Raw genomic sequence first — 17,812 nt, 5'->3', positions numbered from 1 at the left:
CTTATCTTGTTCTGAGTTATTCTGTTTTTCATTTCAATGTTGATGGGAAAAAAAAGAAAGATAAATAAATAAATAAAAATAAAAAAATCTAAATTGAAATTAAAATACCACTGCGGGAGAGGGCAGGATTGAGGATAATCATACAAATATGTTCAATCTTTTCACGACTGTAATGAACCACAAAACACACGAGAACCACTATGGATGTCGATTTTATATTGACTTCAGTTTTCCACCATACCACTAATGTATACAACATATAACAACTGTAAATCGACTGGCCAGGAGTCAAAACAGCACAGTGACTCCTAATGTCTTAATCCAGAGGGCTTATGGTAATATTTTCACGGCCATAAATGATTTGGAGAAGCTCTAACACATATGGGTGTAATATATTCCCCTGGCTGAATGTTTTAGTTCTGGGCACAGGAGTGTTGAAGCCCTGCAAACACAAAGTGTAGTGTAGCATGCCTGCCTGGCTCTTTAACTTTCCACTGTTTTATGTTAAGTAATTAGAGGGAGGCGAGTTGTAAACATCAGAAACTCCATTTTTTTTTTAACGTAACCTAAAGTTACAATGTGAAGAATGTTAGAGCAGAGATAATGGTGTTGTTTTTGTTCCTGTACCTGTGTTGTGCTTGTATATGAACCAGCAGAAAAAAAAGACCTTCTCCCCTCTGATCCACACTGCAGCTGTTCTCAACATGGGTGTGAAATTGCCAGGAATGAGAATTTCACAATTTCCAGAAGAAGTGCCATGTCTTTATGATTGTGTGTGTGTGTGTGTGTGTGTGTGTAGGTGTTTGTGCATGGAGGATATAGGAGTCACACATGTGTGGATGTCTCTCGTGATGATGCTGGAAGCAGCACAGAGACAAATGATGCCAGTGAAATGTTTCTTCTTTCTTTATGAGTGTTTTGCAATTGACTCTTTGAGAGACATAAGAACACTGATGTGTATACAGCAACACCTCATTAGAAATGCTGTACGCCTTATACATGCCTATTCTTCCTTTCCTCCATCTCCCCCTCTCTGGCACACAGCCATATCTAAGATGCAGCTCCCCCAGAATGAATCCTCAGTCGTCACAGAGTTGTGACACAGGCATTCTCCTCCTAGAAGTCTGTCAATGAAGACTGGGAATTCTGTGCATTGTCTGTTTTCCACTGTGACATCTTAATGGCTGCCACTTCTGATGATTCACACACGCCGCAAGTCCCTGAAAGCGGACAGAAAATGAAACTGTATAGTCTTTTGTAACAATATCATAGTTATCCCCTTTTACAGTCATTGTGAGTAAACACATTCAAGATAGTGTCAAAGTCTGTCTGCTATATTCAGTATATTCAGTGAAACCCTCAGGCCTTCCATGATCACATTGTGTGTAAAGATCATCAACTGTAACAGAATTTGCCCTCAAAAGCATTACAACTATTTAGGTTTTTTAAATTTTTGAACAATGACCATGTATAAAATAACTTAGAGGGTGAACACCCACTGGTACTTTGAAATTGTTTAAATATCTGAGCTCAAGCATTTTGATGAAAAAAAGTCCTCAGCAATAGATGTATTTAAAAATGAGGCCTGAAACCATTTTTCTTTTGCTCTCCTTAAAAAGTTGCCTAATGTTTTTCTCTCTATGTGTGTATGTGTGATTGAAAAGAACAGCCAACAGAAATTCAGTCAACATCAAAATCAAAAAAATTCTCCTTGATTTTCCTCTCTACTTTTTTTTTTAATTGTCTTCCCTTTCTCCTTCCCATTTTTTCTTTCCTCACACTCACCTTCCCCTCTCTTTTCTTCCAGCTGTGGGTTGTTTGATGTCCCTCTGTCCCATCCTGGCCAGCTGCCCCAGATACCAAATGAGGGGTTCTGTCATCCCGCTGACACCTGGTCATCCCCTAACCACCAGTTACTTCCCTAACAACCAACTCTTTCCCCAATGACCATGAGAATGACACGGCAACCACTGATCACTTATTTAAATTCCTCTGCAGTTCTCTGTCCACACTGGCCAAACATCAAGATGTAATATTTTCAGTCTATAAACATGTCTGGCTTTTATTTCACAGGCTAATGTGTGACTGGGATGGCCTGTTGTGAGACCTTAAATGCGTGCTGTCTTGGTGTGGATATTGATTAGGCGCAGTATAAGTTTTCCATGCCAGTGCATTTAATAGAGGACATAAACAGTTACTGCAGCATTTGCAGTACAATCTGTCACAGTGAGAGTGGTTGTATACTGTCATCACAGAGGCAGAGGGTCTATTAGAATCCATTCAGGGGTTTCTGTGCACACCTCTTAGTGTTTCCTAATTACAGACCTGTGACTTGTTGCAAGTGAAGACACACACCTTTTGACACCATAAATACACATCTCTGGTCAGCCACTATAGCTGCATACCTACGGGGTTAAGCAGAGGAGCTTGAACACAGTTGCAACACACAGGATGCTTTTCATACCTCAAGTTATTTGTACGGTATACATGCACATGAATGCACATGTAATGTAAATGTTAGTAAAATAATTCTTAATCGAAACAAACCACTACCTTTTGAGTCACATGTCCTAGTGCTTTGGAGTGAGACAACCACACTGAAAAGGGAGACAACACAGTTTGTACTTTTTAATCTCTTTCTGGTCATTTTATGTTACATTACATTACATGTCATTTAGCAGACGCTTTTATCCAAAACGACTTACAAGGGAATTGAGGGGGTGGAGTTGCACTTGCGACCATGATGTCTTTTGCACACAAGGTACTGGTCTTATCCACTGAGCCACTCCACCCCCCGTGGATCTTTTGTTCATTTTGAATATACTGCCTCACTTACTAGTGGCTCTGCTCATCTTTGTGGGTAGAGTGACCCTCTTATATTTGGGATGTGCTCCTTATGCCACTGACTCGATAAAGCCCAAACCTCCACCAATGCCACTTAGTTTTCCACAGTGTCACTATGGCTCAAGATCATGTATTTAACATTTGTTTAAAAGAAAAAAATTCACGAATCGAGTTTTACCTTATAACTTTGTCCCTGGGCGATAAACAACATTTCCAGAAATTTCATTGAATCTTTACTTTGGCTACTCACAAACAAAAAATAGCAAAAACATAACTATAAGTATACTACTAAATACTGAATACTATACTATACTATTAAATTGTTAAATTATCCCTGTAATAGCTGCATATTTTAATTTAGGCGATTTCTACTTGTTGGCAGTTGTATGTCTCTGCAGTAACTGTATTTAACCACAAGGAGCAGCGGGGGCGCAACACAAAACGGAAACAGGAAATGAGGTCATTATCAACGTACCAAATTCAAACTTGTTTTAGAAAAATCTAACAGAGCTCGTTCTCCATAATGTTAACTGAGCTTACCTTCTTTAACTTCTGATTTTACACGAACACAGGTAACGTCACTCACGTTTGCTCGTAGTATTTACCGCTTTTAGTCAGAATAATTGTTATTTTCTTCTGCATGTTGAGTGCGCTGGAGTAGTTCAGGTGGTCAGTTAGCCACAAGATGTCGAAGTTGTGAAATGATAATTGTGGACAGACATAATGCCGTTGGATTGACGTGGTATTTAATGTTAAAGAAACCCCTTTCTAATTGCAGGGAGTTGTGTCATTGTTTATTTAACCAAGGAAAAAAAGCGTGTGTCCTTTAAAAACACTTTATTGTGCGACTGAAGAGGGGAAGATGCCTGTAGAGAGGACTGAGCACCGTGGTGCGGACGAGCTTCAACGATACTATGAAGTTTATGAGACAATCGGCTCAGGTAATGTCAATATTTATGATCAATTCTGAGCTTTGTCAGTTTATCAGTTAAATTTGCAACATTTTACATGTTTTTTTTAGGAGGCTTTGCTAAAGTCAAGCTGGGCCGACACATCCTGACAGGAGAGAAAGTTGCCATTAAAATCATGAACAAGAAGGATTTGGGGGTAAGTCAGAAAGAGACCAAATCATTTCCAGTTTCTTCTGGTGAAATGGTGTAAATTTGGAAATGTGAGTGAAAATGTACCTAAATAAATGAAAAGGTCTCCTGTTTTTTTAAAATATAACAATAAAAAAAGATTTGTCCTCTTTCGCTCCCTAGGATGATCTGCCTCGTGTAAAGTTAGAAATTGAGGCCATGAAGAACCTGAGTCACCAGCACATCTGTCGTCTTTATCAGGTCATAGAGACCTCCACCCAGATCTTCATGGTTCTCGAGGTAAGTGCACACACGTACAGCTGACTATTGAATGTGGTTATGTCATATAATCTCATGATTATTTATTGATTCCCTTGTTTTCCTGTTGTCTTGCCTCTTTTACGCAGTACTGTCCAGGAGGGGAGTTGTTTGATTACATCATAGCAAAGGACCGCCTGTCAGAGGAGGAGACCAGGGTCTTTTTCCGACAGATCGTGTCAGCGATGGCCTACGTCCATAGCCAAGGTTATGCACACAGAGATCTCAAACCGGTAAAAGCAACCGCTCTCTGTCACAATGTGCACCAAAATGTGTTTAATCTCTGTAGCTTCATATGAAAGTAATGCCTGGTGTAATGTTTCTCTTCAGGAAAACTTGTTGATTGATGAAGACCATAACTTGAAGCTCATAGACTTTGGTCTTTGTGCCAAACCTAAGGTATAACATCACATTCCTTATTCTACTTTGTGTTTCAAACACGTTAAGCCTGCATTTACTCAAGTATGAAAAGTATTGTAGAAGTTAAAAATGAAGGAAATGGCAGGTCTACCATGTTTCGTTTCCTGTATTTTCTGGCTGTTTCAGTTTGATCATAGAGAAATTATAATTATACTGTATGGTCAATATGGCATTGCTAGAACAACAAAAATAATGGTGGTTTAATCTAAGTCAGGGTAAATTAATTTATATATTACATTTCCACAGCAGGGCAATACAAGGTGCAGAATTTGTCAACCACATACTTTGTCCACCAGAGTGCGCTCTGATTCCCTTACTTGTAACACCCAGCACCTTGATATGTAATATACTGTATTATGTATATAAAGGATTTTGCCTCTTATTCATTACCTGATCCTTTTTAACCCTCCTAAATTGGCATTGGCCCAAAGAAATCCAGTGTAAGTTAAACTCTAATGTTGATCACTGAATGATATTCTCTCTCTCGCTCACAAAAGGGAGGTCTGGGTTATGAGCTGATGACATGTTGCGGGAGCCCTGCATATGCTGCCCCTGAACTCATTCAAGGAAGAGCATATATTGGTTCAGAGGTGAGAGATGGAGGCTATATGGTATTTACAAGTTTTAGAACCATAAGTGGTGTTGTAATTTCAGAAATGTGTCCCTATTTAAACCCATAAAACTTAATTAGTTTTCACTTCAGTTGACTATTTCCTGCCTGCTCCACAAATCTGCTCTTTCATGGTCTCCTGATCATATTCAGTGGTGAATGACTTTGTGCAACTGAGCTGTGAAATCCAGGCTGTTTCACTTTAAGTCGTAATATTGCTGTGTGATGTGAAACCTCTCCAGGCTGATGTTTGGAGTATGGGGGTTCTGCTGTTCGCTCTGCTCTGTGGATACCTGCCTTTTGATGATGAAAACTGTGTGGTCCTCTACAGAAAGATTATGGTAAGACAGCTCTCTAAGAGACATCTTCCTCTCCCTTTATTTATGTTTTTTGAAAGTTTTGCCAAATTGCTGCTGAATGTCTTTCTTTATGTTTTATAATCTTCAGAGGGGTAAATACGACAATCCCCAGTGGCTCACTCCAGGTAGTGTCCTCCTGCTAAACCAGATGATGCAGGTTAGTTTTCACTTTTCAATTTCCTTTTCCTTATTTATTATGCACTCGGCTTACGATTCTGCAAATGTTTTCAGTGTTAAATAATCTCAACAAACACAGTATAACACAATATAGTTTGTTTAACAAATCAAACAAATCATATTAATATTCTAAATCAAAACAACATAAAGCTAAATAATTTCTTAACTGTAAAAAGTACCGTTCAGAGCAACATACAGTTGTACTTCCTGCATTACAGTATTTTCCTCAAACAGTTTGTTCCTGCACTGTCACACTCTTTACCTTTTTATATCATTTTGAGCTCCTTAGATTTCAACAAAGCTGGGAAGCCTTTGACTGGCTGTGTATTTGTAGGCCATGAAGCATGTTGTCTGTTGCATATTGAGGTGTAGTTTCTGTATGTGTCCTGTAGGTGGACCCCAAGCGGCGTGTTACTGTTCGACATTTGTTGGACCATCCCTGGGTGATTAAAGACTACAACAGCCCTGTGGAGTGGTACAGCAGGCAGCCGGTAAACTCATACAAATACACACTTATAACCTGTATACATATATGACTGAAACTACCATCAGTAAAGATCTGATGCATTGTGTTCCAGTCACCACAGAAGCATGCTTATATCTTCAGCACCAACAATATGTTTTGACATATGTTGTCCTTAACGTATGTCGTTTAATAGCTTGGCCACATCGATGAAGATTGTATCACTGAGATGGCTGTCAACATGAAGCGAGCGAGAGAAAGCACCACAGCACTGGTGAAAGAGGTATGTGCCACTTTGTGGTCAAATTCAAATGTTTGCATTCATGTTTATTTGCTCATCAGTTCCTCTTCTAGTGGCTGTTTTGTGTTTTTGATAGTGAAATCACACCCTTTGAATTATGTTTTACATACTTTCTATTAGAGATCTAATTCTTGTCTAACCCCACAGTGGCGCTATGACCACACCACAGCCATCTACCTGCTGCTGCTGTCCAAGAAAGGGAGGGGAAAGCCTGTCCGTCTGCGCCCTGAACCAACTTTCTGTGATGACTTCTCTCCTTCACAGCGGGGATTACAGGTTAGACTCTGAACCACAACTCCCATAATGCTCTTGCTGCCTGCCCTGGTCTTTACAGCTGTTCTGACACAGTCTTAACACCTTGTATATCTATTGTTTCTGACTACTTGTCGTCGGTGTCAATCTTTTTGTCTTGTTTTTTCCATTTCTTTTTTTCTGTCTTGCTTCCAGATGGGAGATGCTCTTCATTTTAGTGAGGATGAGGATGCTGTGATTGTGGGTTCTTTGGATTTTTGCTCAGAATACATCGATGATTGTCCTTGGCTTTCAGTTGCTCAACATACACCCCAGGGGGTCAGAGGTCAGCCAGATGGAATGGCAAACAACAAAGATAAGGTATGTGAAAGTTTGGACTATTATGTGTTCATGTGAGAGGGCTGAGGAAAAGGAGCATATTCACATAAAAAAGCTCCTGTGTTGGGTCTTTTGCAATGAAGAAACTAGGTCTATGGCTCTTCCACAGAATTGTACTCATTATACCAAATTTCTGTCTTCCTCCTAAAGAGACTGGCATCTCCGTCAGTAGAGAAAAGACGTGCTTATAGCCCAACTCCGGAAAGTGGGCGAAAGACTGCACCCCGCCACCAGGACAGGAGGGACAGAGCCCATGAACAAACATCTGAGAATAAGGAGAATATTGCTGTTCAGGAGAAAGATGTTGATGTTTTTGTCTTGCCTCCACCTCGAACTCCAGTGTCGAGTAAGAAGAATGCACGCCACAACAAGAATGTGTTGACCACACCGAATGACAATGCGAAAGTAAATGGCGGGAAAACCTATGCAGTCACTCCTAAAGGTAAAAAAAATATATTGTTTTACTCAATAACTCTAATTTACTATGAACAGCAAAGCTTCAAGTGCTGTAGCAGTAGCCAATTGCCCCTTTCCATTTATCTGTCCCTCTCTGTTTCATGCAGCTCTCATAATCACAAGTGCCACATCCACATGCCACACATTTGCAAGTAAATTGTCTTCTGGTAATAAACTCATTTATTTGACCTGTTTTTATCCCAGAGCCACTCATATTTTTTTTTATGATTTAGCTGTCACTAAGCCCCCGAAAGTGGACGCATACACTTATCATTGTCAACTCAAAGGTGAGGTTATTATCAAGAAAGCTAATTCTATTTACTTATCTGTAAATGAAGAACATTAATATGAATGGAGAACCATTAAAGGTTTAATTATTCATCAAAGTGAATTCACTGCTCAAATGTCCACCCTCATTAGTTTCCACCATGAACTCAGGCAGCCACTAGCCAGCTAATGTACCGCCGCAGAGCGTGTCGGTGTTTAAACGTCCGGGTTTGGTTGGGCTCTATTTACAGTCGCCTGCTCTGCTGCATCAGGTCCAGAGCAAGGACAGGCTACCTCTGACACACTTGTCCACACACGTGCACTGTGGTCTGTGTGTGTCTGTCCCTAGGCGTGTGCTCTGACAGGTGTAGCTGTCTTTTTCCTCTGCTCACTGTCCCAAGTGGGCTGTAGTGACATGTGTTCTCCTGCCACCAAAGTGTGTGTGTGTATGTGTGTTTGTGTCAGACTACGTGTCTTTGTACACTGAAGTCTTTCTATTCACAGGGCGAAAGCCAAGTAGTTCCATTCATATGAGCAAAAGGGCTGTGTTCATGCGTGTGTCTGTTTGAATCCAGTCCTGTGCAGTTTTCCCCTCTTTTATTTTCTCTTAAGAGATGCTGAGGTAATAAAGTTAATTTGTATTCCTGTGTGTCTCGCAGGTGGAGGCAGTGCCTCTAAAGAACGCAACAAGAGGACAGAAATCAAGGAGCTTCCCAATGTTGAAATAATGACTTTCAGCCCTGAGAGACGGTGAGTGACCTGCACAAGGGTGAAGACTTTGGGTGGAAAGTAATTGAACAGAGTAATCATTAAAACTAAAGGTCGACTGATTTCTATGGCTGATGCTGATCTTTATAAATCGGGGCAGCTGATGGCTCATATATGATGACAAATTGTTTTGGCTTGTTTTCTTCCACATGCTAAAATTGTAACATAAATAGAGAAAGAAGGAATGAAAAGAAAAAAATTGATTAAAATGCAGAGAAAAATATGATCGTGCAGCATAAAACAATAATTTACTAAATTAAAAATGGAAAAATTAAAAGAGAAAATGTAAATTTAAAAGAGCTCAATCATAACCATATGGCGAAAGTGGTGTTTTTAACCTGGATTAAAAAAATATTCACATTGGAAGAGCAATTTAGACCAAAGGCAAAGTCAGTGTGAATAAATGTTGAGACCCTGTTTCCTCTGCAGGTCTCGGTCTTTAGACATGGCTGACAGTGGAAAGAAGAAAAGAGGAGGGAAGGTGTTTGGTTCTCTGGAGAGAGGCCTGGATAAAGTGATCACCATGCTCACCCCCAGTAAGAAACGCGGCGTGCGTGACGGACCCCGCAAAATCAAGGTACCTGTTCCGTCTCGCACACACGGCAATTTTCTCAATTAAGTACTAATTCTCACATTTGACAGACTAAATTCTGATAATATTTACCATGTTAAAGTGTAACTAAACCCCCCGAGCTTAGGCTAACTCCGCTCAATGCCTGAGTTTGAAAAAAATGCCAAGAAGTGGGCAGGGAGCTGTGAGTGAGAGGGGTGGAGAAGCACCTCAGGGGGCGTGGTCATCTGGACCAGTCTTTGGCCAAAGAGACAGTGGTTACATGCATTTTTAATTTAAATTTATTGCTTATTTTTAATAAGCAATAAATAACATTACAATAATTACTTTTAGGGCTTTAGTTACACTTAAAATGATAATTAATTGTGGAATATTCTCATAATTTATGTGTCACTAGGCAGCATTTCTAATCTGTGCCTGTTTCCTGTAGGCACAATACAATGTCACTCTGACCAGTCAGACAAACCCGGACCAAGTTCTGAACCAGATCCTCTCCATCTTGCCAGAGAAAAATGTCGACTTTACACAGAAAGGGTAAGCGTTCAATCCTTGATTCAATAAACTCCAATCTTCCCTTTTCCCGTTTAACACCACCAGATAACATGGTATTCAATCAACTCCTAATGTTTCTGTGTTTTATTTCCTTGGCCTATACTCAGGTACACCCTAAAGTGTCAGACCTGGGGCGACTTTGGGAAGGTGACAATGGCGTTTGAGTTGGAGGTGTGTTTGCTGCAGAGGCCAGAGGTCGTTGGTGTCCGTCGGCAGAGGCTGAAGGGAGACGCGTGGGTCTACAAACACCTGGTGGAGGACATCCTCTCCACGTCCAGGATTTAAATGCACTTTACAGACAAAAACACTTCCGTAGCAGTCGGTAGACTGGCTCTTTTTGTGCCAGCCATCACACGTCTTCATGTTGTAGAGATTTGTATCAGTCTTTAATTATTTTTATGAATATTTAAATTCCCCTTAGGCAAGCATGAAAACCTTGCCGCATGGAATTTATGAGAATTACATATCAAGATCCTTTACCATGTATCATGTTTTATGTGCATTATTGTTGTTTTCCTTAGCCTTTTTCATAACTATTTGGCTAAATAGGATCATGTCAATCCTCCTGAGCTGTGTGAAAAGTATTTACTCTATACCTTCTGGCTGCTTCTTAGCATATTTATGTCATGATGTTGTTCTCCCCTGGAGGTGCACAACTTGATTTAACAACTTAAATAAGCAGAGCATTACTAATTTTCTGTCACTGTTCTTTTTATGTACATGTTTACTTCAATCAGGATGTTTTTACATGTTTGTTAAGTGTCTGCTTTTATTTTCTCAGCTGTGTTTCTTCTGTATGTCACATTGTGTCTATACTTTTTTTTTTTTCGACCATGTAAGAGGAACAAAATAAACGGTTTCTGATGAGCGTTTCATGCCTCTGTTCATTGAGACGTGATGGAAGTGGATTTCATTGACATCCCCCCCCTTTTTTTTTTCCATTCAGCAGTTTGATGGAGCAGTCGTGTCTTTTACAGTTGACTGTCATCGTCCTTCTGTTCGTCTGCCATGAGTCGTTCTTGGATGCAGAGATGGATTGTGACAGTTTTCTCTTCTATGCATTTGTCAATTGTAGTGTCACAAATCTACAATGATTCACCTCACAGAGTTTGAGACTCCACACTCCATACTTTTCACTTGCATGTTGTTGTGATGATAGGAACCTGGTACAAAACATTTTATACAATAGCAGTGCACACAACTGTAGTATAAAAAAGGCATTTAACTACAGTAAGTTACAATGTGTGTATTGTGAAGTAATGGATTAGCTTTGATGCTCCAAATGTTGGATGATCATTGTTATGGCTGAGTGTGATTGTTATGACTAACTGAGCAACTAAATAATGATGATTATTGCCTGCAACATCTGAATATAATACAGAACAGAAGGAGAGTCTTGTGAGACCTCTCTTCAGAGACAAGATGCTGGTTTGTCATGACAGTGCTGCAGCTGATGGGCATTTATCTGTGGCAAGTTCTCCTTTCCATCTCAGCAGGGAGGGGAAGGGTAATAGTAATGGGCGATGGAAGTGGTGATGAGGAGGTTTTAACCTTAATGGTTTCTGAGAAAAGGCGGGGGGTGGGATGATGATGATTTAAAGACAGAGGTGAAGGTTGGAGTTAAGTTGGGAGGTGCTGAAAGAGAAGTCCTCCTCAGCTCGTATCCTCCTCATTATTCCAGTGGTGGTAATGACTCCTGCTGGGCTGGAGGATTGGAGGATTGGAGGTGTGTGTGTGTGTGTATATATAGTGTGTGACAACTGCTGATATTAGCCTCACATATAAGCAAGACTTCTCTGTTTTCTAGCCAAGTTATGGTCCAATGGATCTAAGCGCGTGTTCTCCTTTGACATTTAAAGAAAGGTTTTGGTTCTGTGTCATAAATTTGCATCACATTTTTGCTTCTTCAATGTTCACCTCTTAATTAAGGCAACACTAACCACAGAGGTCAAATATTCAAAGTTTTCACTTTTCCAAAAAGGCCTGTTGAGGTAGGAGTGTCATTTTTAAGGCCCCTGAAATGGTTGTGGTCTTTGTTCCTCCATTCAAACAGGGGGCACTGTGAAGCCTCCTTTTAAATCTTGCAGTATATGATGTGCCTGCTTGAATACTTGAACTGAAGTGCCCCAACAGCTTGACGAGGATTAATGAATTCAAGCTGAGCAACTTTGCAATGGAAAACATAAGTTAGGCTTTTAGTGTGTGTGGAGCAGGGGAGCGCTGACACAGCACTTTCAGTTTAGCAGTGTCACTCTTTGGTGGGTGGAGAAATAATTCTTTGATCAACTGCTATCATTACATATCATCATAACAATGTACACTGTCCCATAATCATGTGAATGTTGGAGGAGATTAGAGCAAATTTGTGTTGACCTTTTTCTCTGTTTTGTGAGTGTAGAGGCGTAGAGGAGAAATGAGACTTCTGCTGGCAATCGCTCTCCTCCTCCTTTTCCTATGTGAGTTTATGTTTCTTGAGAAGTGCTATTACACTGATACGGTCCAATAGTTTTGCTTGCTGTGTTTTTTTTTTATGTGAGGCAACTGCATGACACATCAATTTCCCTTTTGTTCTCTTTCAGGGCTGCACAAGGCACACACATCCAGTGACTCTTGGTATGGACAACAGTGTGAGGTGAGCTTATATTATTAGATCCCACACTGGTGGTTCTCAACCTGTAATTTGGGGTCCCTGGGGGGTCAAAATATCAATCTTGAGGGGTCAGAAGATGAATAAGATTTCCATTTTTCTTGAGAAATACTAGATACTTTTTTTTTTATCATTTGTAGTTTTAAAATTAAATAAGTTTAAAGTGAAACATGTTGTTCTATTAAAAATGAGTAAGACCTCACTACACGTCTGCACAGCTGTAGTTCAGTTATTTTCTGGGCCACATTGTCTGTTTTAGTTCACGTATAAAATTGTCTTTAGCAGCATGAGCACAGCATTTAGCAGCTAAAGAGTCTGATATTTCCCCCAGAAGGTGTTGGAAACCTGAATGGAAATTAAAAAAAAAAGGTCAATATTCATTCAATCAGACTTTCATACAATGCAACTTAAAGTGCTTCAATAGATAAAAAAATAAATAAAAACATGGAACAAGTCGCCAACACACCCATCCATCTCAGATTTTGTAGGTTATTTGACAGCTGTCTCCAAATGAATGCCAATAGCGCTCTTTGGGTAAATAAGCAGTGTTTGAAACACCATGTTGGTTTTGTGTCACTTGGTTTCCACTGTCTTCAAGTGTCAAAATAAATGATAAACATTGAAGGTTGGAGTTAAAAAAGTTTAGAACAGCTGTCACAAATTCCTCATTAGTGTACACTTTGTGTTTGTCTTTTTCAGTCAGTTTCCTCCAGTAAGGCAGTGGTGTCTCTCCTCTTGTCCCCGCTGACGCTGTACTCCTGGTTGACCACCACGCTGCTCAGACTCTTCCTGGCTGTCCCACCTCTTGTCCTCTGTGCCATTTTCAACAGCCTCCTGCTGTTCATGGCCTGGCCGTGGTCCATCGCCTCAGTCTGCATCTCGTTGCTGCTGAAGTGTCTCCATGTGGCCCTGTACCTGCTTCACCTGGCTTTGGTGGTTTGCGTGGTGGCCATTTTGACCCTCGAGCAGCACAAAATGGCTGACCGTGCCACCACTGCTGATCAGAATGCGTTGTACCAGCAGAAGAAACCGGAGAGTCGTCACGCCAGCATCAGTGAGTTATTCTTTAAAATAATATTGTTTCCTTGTGTATGAATTTAGTTTGGACCTGCTTTTACCTTCATTATCTAATGAACCTACAACTGTGGTTGATATTTACATGGATTCTGTGTTTAAATTGGCTTTGGGACTAAAAAAAGCACTGATTAGGTTGTGTCCTCGTGACCTAAATGAGGTTGAAAATACTTCTGCTCGTTGGCTCTTCAAATGTGGCTCCCCAATTATCGGTGGATTGTTTGTGCTGTTTCCTCCGCATCTGCAGATGTTATCATTAGACATGTCTGTCAAATGGCGATGAGCAGATAAGAGAAAAAGCGAGGAATCAGAGAAAACCTTATGCATTCATTGCATCAGTGCTTGTGTGTGTGTGTGTGTGTGTGTGTACAGTGAAGTCCAGCAGGGCAAGGATGCAAACCACATTCCTGAAAAACACTAATAAAGGGAGTTAACAGGGAGAGAAACTAGATGTGGTATAGGCGTTGAGCCAAGGCGGCAGTTGCTCAGCCAACCAGTAAACAGCATATGCTGACATGCTGTGGCTCTCACATCTTAGCAAGGCATTAAAAATTTGCAAGATTTTTTTTTCAAAAACTCCTACCAAAGGGTGTAACCATAAAAAGTAATGGGTGAAGTTTCAATGCTGGAGTGTGAGAGAGTGTGCGTTCAATAGACAGACAAAGAGACAGGGGGGAAATGAGGCTGGATCATAGAGATTTATTAAATGGCCGTGGCATCCTAATTAGCATAAAGACTGGACTGGCCCACTCAAGCAGAGAATTAAAAACCTTAATTGTGCTGTCAGCCTTCCTCTCTCTTTCTCACTGTTGACTCTACTTCATTCTGCTCACATTTGTCTCCGCCCGCTCTCCTCGCCCTCTCCTCTCTGCTTATGAAGTAGTCCGCCTCTGTGCTGTTTAATTGTTGGTGATAAATGGGAAGTGGGATGTTTGTAATAGTCTCGGAGATGGAGGAAGGAAGGACGGGGAGAGTTTTCCTATTTTGAAAGTGAAGAGAGTGAGGAGGCCGTTTTATTAAATGTTTGTTTTGAAAGACTAAAATTGGTTTGGTTAGACGCAGTCGAGGCAGCGTTTAGTGGGATCTGATCTCAGGTTCGTTTACGTTTTGATCTGAAGGCATCATTTGAAATGGCATAAAAATAGCAGGGGTGATCTGGAGGGAGATGGAGATAAAAACATGATAAAGGTTTTATTCTCTTTTGGAAAAAGTCTTTCTACCTGTTGGTGCTTTTGTGGCAGCTAATATGAGCTAAGTAGGAGACGATGGAGTGATCATTATTCTGACATATTGAAACAATAATACATTTCTATTTGTGTTGCTTATATTTATACTTTTTTATATACATTAATTTTTATTCATATCAGTGTCCTTGGACAGTATTTTATACTTACTGTTCAGATGTCAGACATCATCTTAGTTCTCCTCAGATCTGAGCTCATCACTGACTCCAGTTTCCATCACAGGTCATTTCACCTGATGATCAAAAATCTCCGTAACACTGGACAGTTGTGGACGAACAGAATAATTAGCAAGGAGGAGGGAAGAGGAACATGTTGAGCAAGGAGTGTAGCAGTGAAAGGATTCTCTGGAGGAAGAGGAGGAGGAGGAGGAGGAGGAGTGTTTTGTGAGGGTCAGTCCTGTTTGTGCGTCTCTGCTGTCAGAGTCTATCCTGCAGCAGCAGATGAGGTTAAGACTTTGGAGGCCAGCCTCACTCTGGCTGCCTCTCTCTCAGCACTGACAGCTTGTGTACACACACACACACACACACACACACACACACACACACACACACACACACACCCTGACAACAATGTGGAGTGTCTCAAACTACACCCACTTCACCCCTTTTTCTTCCATACCCCCTTTTTAACCTATCTGCCCTTCCTCTCTGTGTCGTTCTCTCGTTTTGCTTCGTCTTAGTTTCTTTCCGATGTTTTTTTTCTGTTTCTATCTTTCTTCTTCTCTTCTCTCCTTCTCTTTCTCTCTAATTGGTCTCCACTAGGTTAGTTTAGACAGGCCTATTCATCATAGCACTATCCTCATAGACAAACCCTTAGGGAGTGAGGGGGGAAATGGACGGAGTCAGACGGGAGGGCATGAGGGTCTGCCGCTTGTCAACCCACTCTTCTTCTTTTTTTTTACACTCCTCCTATTTCTCCCCCCCCCACCCACCCCCCATCTCTCTCTACTCAGTTTATAGATGTCAGTTTTGCAGAGGGAAGAGGTGGGCGAGGGAGGTGCAGAGCGGGGAGAGAATGTAGACACATTAGTTAGGCTATTAGTTCAACAAGCTGCTTCCACGCCTGTCAGTGGTCTGACCCACACACACACACACACACACACACACACACACACACACACACACACACACACACACACACACACACTTGACATTTGTTACATGTAGTATCTGTGTGAGAGAGCAATTGTAATTGACGGACTGCGGGTGGGGGAGGGGCCTGACATGACACGAACACATCTCGTCATTTCTGAGCTTTTATGAGTTTAATGCGGCAAATAAGCACCGTACAAGTTTTTCTCATTTTTAACACAGGCTGTCTAGTGTGTGTGTCTGTGTGTGTCTGTGTGTGTGTGTGTACATAGACATTTCTGTAAAGGGCAATGAGAAGCTTGTAAATCCAAATGTCCTCTGTGAAAAGGTCAAACAAGTTTTTTCTTTTTTCTCAGAGCGTCAATGAGTTTCTCCTTATTTGATTAGCCCACAGTCAGAGCGTTAAGATTTGCATAGTGATCAGTTCAAATGTTCAAAAGTGATGGTAAAAAAACAGGTGTAAGGTTCCTTTACAACAGAATATATTTGGCCACTCATCTCTTACAGCGAAAGACGGCAAGTCTGTAAGACGTGGTCCTGTAAATCTAAATAACAAAATGCATAAATTAATTCAACGACATTGATAATTGATCCCCTATTTGGGATAAACTGTCTCTTAATGGACTAGAATTTTTTTGTTCCTTTTTAAAAGGGAATGTGTTTTTGGCAAAAAAAACTGACACTGCAGTTTATTCAGCAACCATTTAAGAATGTTGGTGTTATGTTAAAGAAAAACAAACATAATCTGAATTTTTTTAATCACCTAATGTTTTTGTACGTGCAGTTGTTAAAAGTTGTACCATCACTGAGTGGATCTCAGCATCAAACTTCAACATTTAAAGTTGGAATCAGCTTTATTTGGGCAACTTAAAGTGATAGTTCAAGTTTTTTGATGTGTGGCTGTATGAGGTACTGGCACATAATAAAATCTATGCTTGCTCTCTGATAGCTTAAGAACATGTTCACTGCTTTATCTCACCAGTTGATGTCTGCAAACGTATTCTCTCAGCAAAGTTAAAATCTTAATACTTACAGATTCAAAGCTTCAAGTTTTACAGAGAGCATACAGTAGGTAGATTAGGATATAAACACAGCAACAACGATAAATATGCAACACATGTCTCAGTCCTCTCTCTGCTCCATCCTCTGTACCTTGTCAGCTCCTCTTTTCTTTCTCTTCCCGTTAGATTCAAAGGCCCTGCTCTTTCACTCTCCATCTCTCCTCAGCATCCTCTCTTCACTCTCTCTCTCATATGAGCCCCTCTTCATTAATCAGTTAAGGTCCAATTATGCTCATTTGGCCCCGCACATCTCTCTACAGGGGCTTTGGAGGGCCAAAATGTACCAGTACTGACTGACGTTAATTTGCATGACTTCTTGCCCCCTTAAGTACCACTGTTGTCTGTCTTCTTCTTGTGTAGGAAGCAGCAGCAGGAGGAGGAGAGAGGGGAGAGGATGAGGAGGAGGAGGAGGGGAGGTAGAAACTGTCAGTGCCTCTTTATGTTATGTAATCTGAAGCAGCAGAAAGAGAGTTCACAGGAAAGATGTCACATTTCTTTAACACACACTTCTTTAACTTTAACTAACTGTTAAACCGACTGTTACTGAAGCAGACGTTGGCCCGACACATCACACACCAGTGCAGCATCCACCAGACAAACGTTGTTACTCAAACTCCACTCAGCAGCTCATTTTGCTTAAAAATGTAAGCAACTTTACTGTTGGATACAACTTTTTTTTCCCGTGTTTTTTTTTTTTTTTTTTAAATTTAAATGGAGATCACATGAAATATATTTGGAGCTGAAAAGACATAGTGTGCTTATGACACTATACTTTATCTTACAAACATATGCTATCTAATCTAACTGCCTCTCCTCTTTATTTGTGTCAGCAATAAATGTCTGATAATCACACAAATCTGTGATAAAACATTTTTAGCTT

The 17,812-nt window shown here is 40.6% G+C and overlaps 1 protein-coding gene across 2 annotated transcripts; it reads left to right on the top strand.

The window, feature by feature from the left end:
* The first annotated feature begins 3,284 nt into the window (after nt 1–3,284).
* Nucleotides 3,285–10,682, top strand: melk (maternal embryonic leucine zipper kinase). Of its 2 annotated transcripts, none has more exons than XM_058641522.1 (18): nt 3,285–3,416; nt 3,623–3,785; nt 3,866–3,951; nt 4,107–4,223; nt 4,331–4,474; nt 4,572–4,640; nt 5,159–5,251; nt 5,514–5,612; nt 5,719–5,787; nt 6,200–6,298; nt 6,467–6,553; nt 6,719–6,847; nt 7,019–7,183; nt 7,352–7,643; nt 8,584–8,674; nt 9,122–9,269; nt 9,694–9,797; nt 9,923–10,682. In XM_058641522.1, the coding sequence occupies exons 2-18, from the start codon at nt 3,707–3,709 to the stop codon at nt 10,098–10,100; spliced, it is 2,049 nt and encodes a 682-aa protein (XP_058497505.1). In that variant the 5' UTR covers nt 3,285–3,416; nt 3,623–3,706; the 3' UTR covers nt 10,101–10,682. The 2 variants fall into 2 exon arrangements, with proteins under 2 accessions (XP_058497505.1, XP_058497504.1); XM_058641521.1 differs by having other exon boundaries at nt 3,325–3,416; nt 3,652–3,785.
* Nucleotides 10,683–17,812: the final 7,130 nt, after the last annotated feature.

This window comes from Solea solea, chromosome 10, assembly GCF_958295425.1.
Source record: "Solea solea chromosome 10, fSolSol10.1, whole genome shotgun sequence".
Classification (NCBI taxonomy): domain Eukaryota; kingdom Metazoa; phylum Chordata; class Actinopteri; order Pleuronectiformes; family Soleidae; genus Solea; species Solea solea.
Note: the sequence above shows the minus strand (reverse complement) of the source record. Positions and strands in the feature narration are given on the sequence as shown.

Bases quoted from the DNA above. Each gene is read 5' to 3' on its own strand.
- melk (XM_058641522.1), top strand. From the start codon at position 3,707: ATGCCTGTAGAGAGGACTGAGCACCGTGGTGCGGACGAGCTTCAACGA. The intron at 6,554-6,718 runs GTATGTGCCACT...CTAACCCCACAG, and splicing joins CCACAGCACTGGTGAAAGAG to TGGCGCTATGACCACACCAC. The intron at 7,644-8,583 runs GTAAAAAAAATA...TGTGTCTCGCAG, and splicing joins CTATGCAGTCACTCCTAAAG to GTGGAGGCAGTGCCTCTAAA.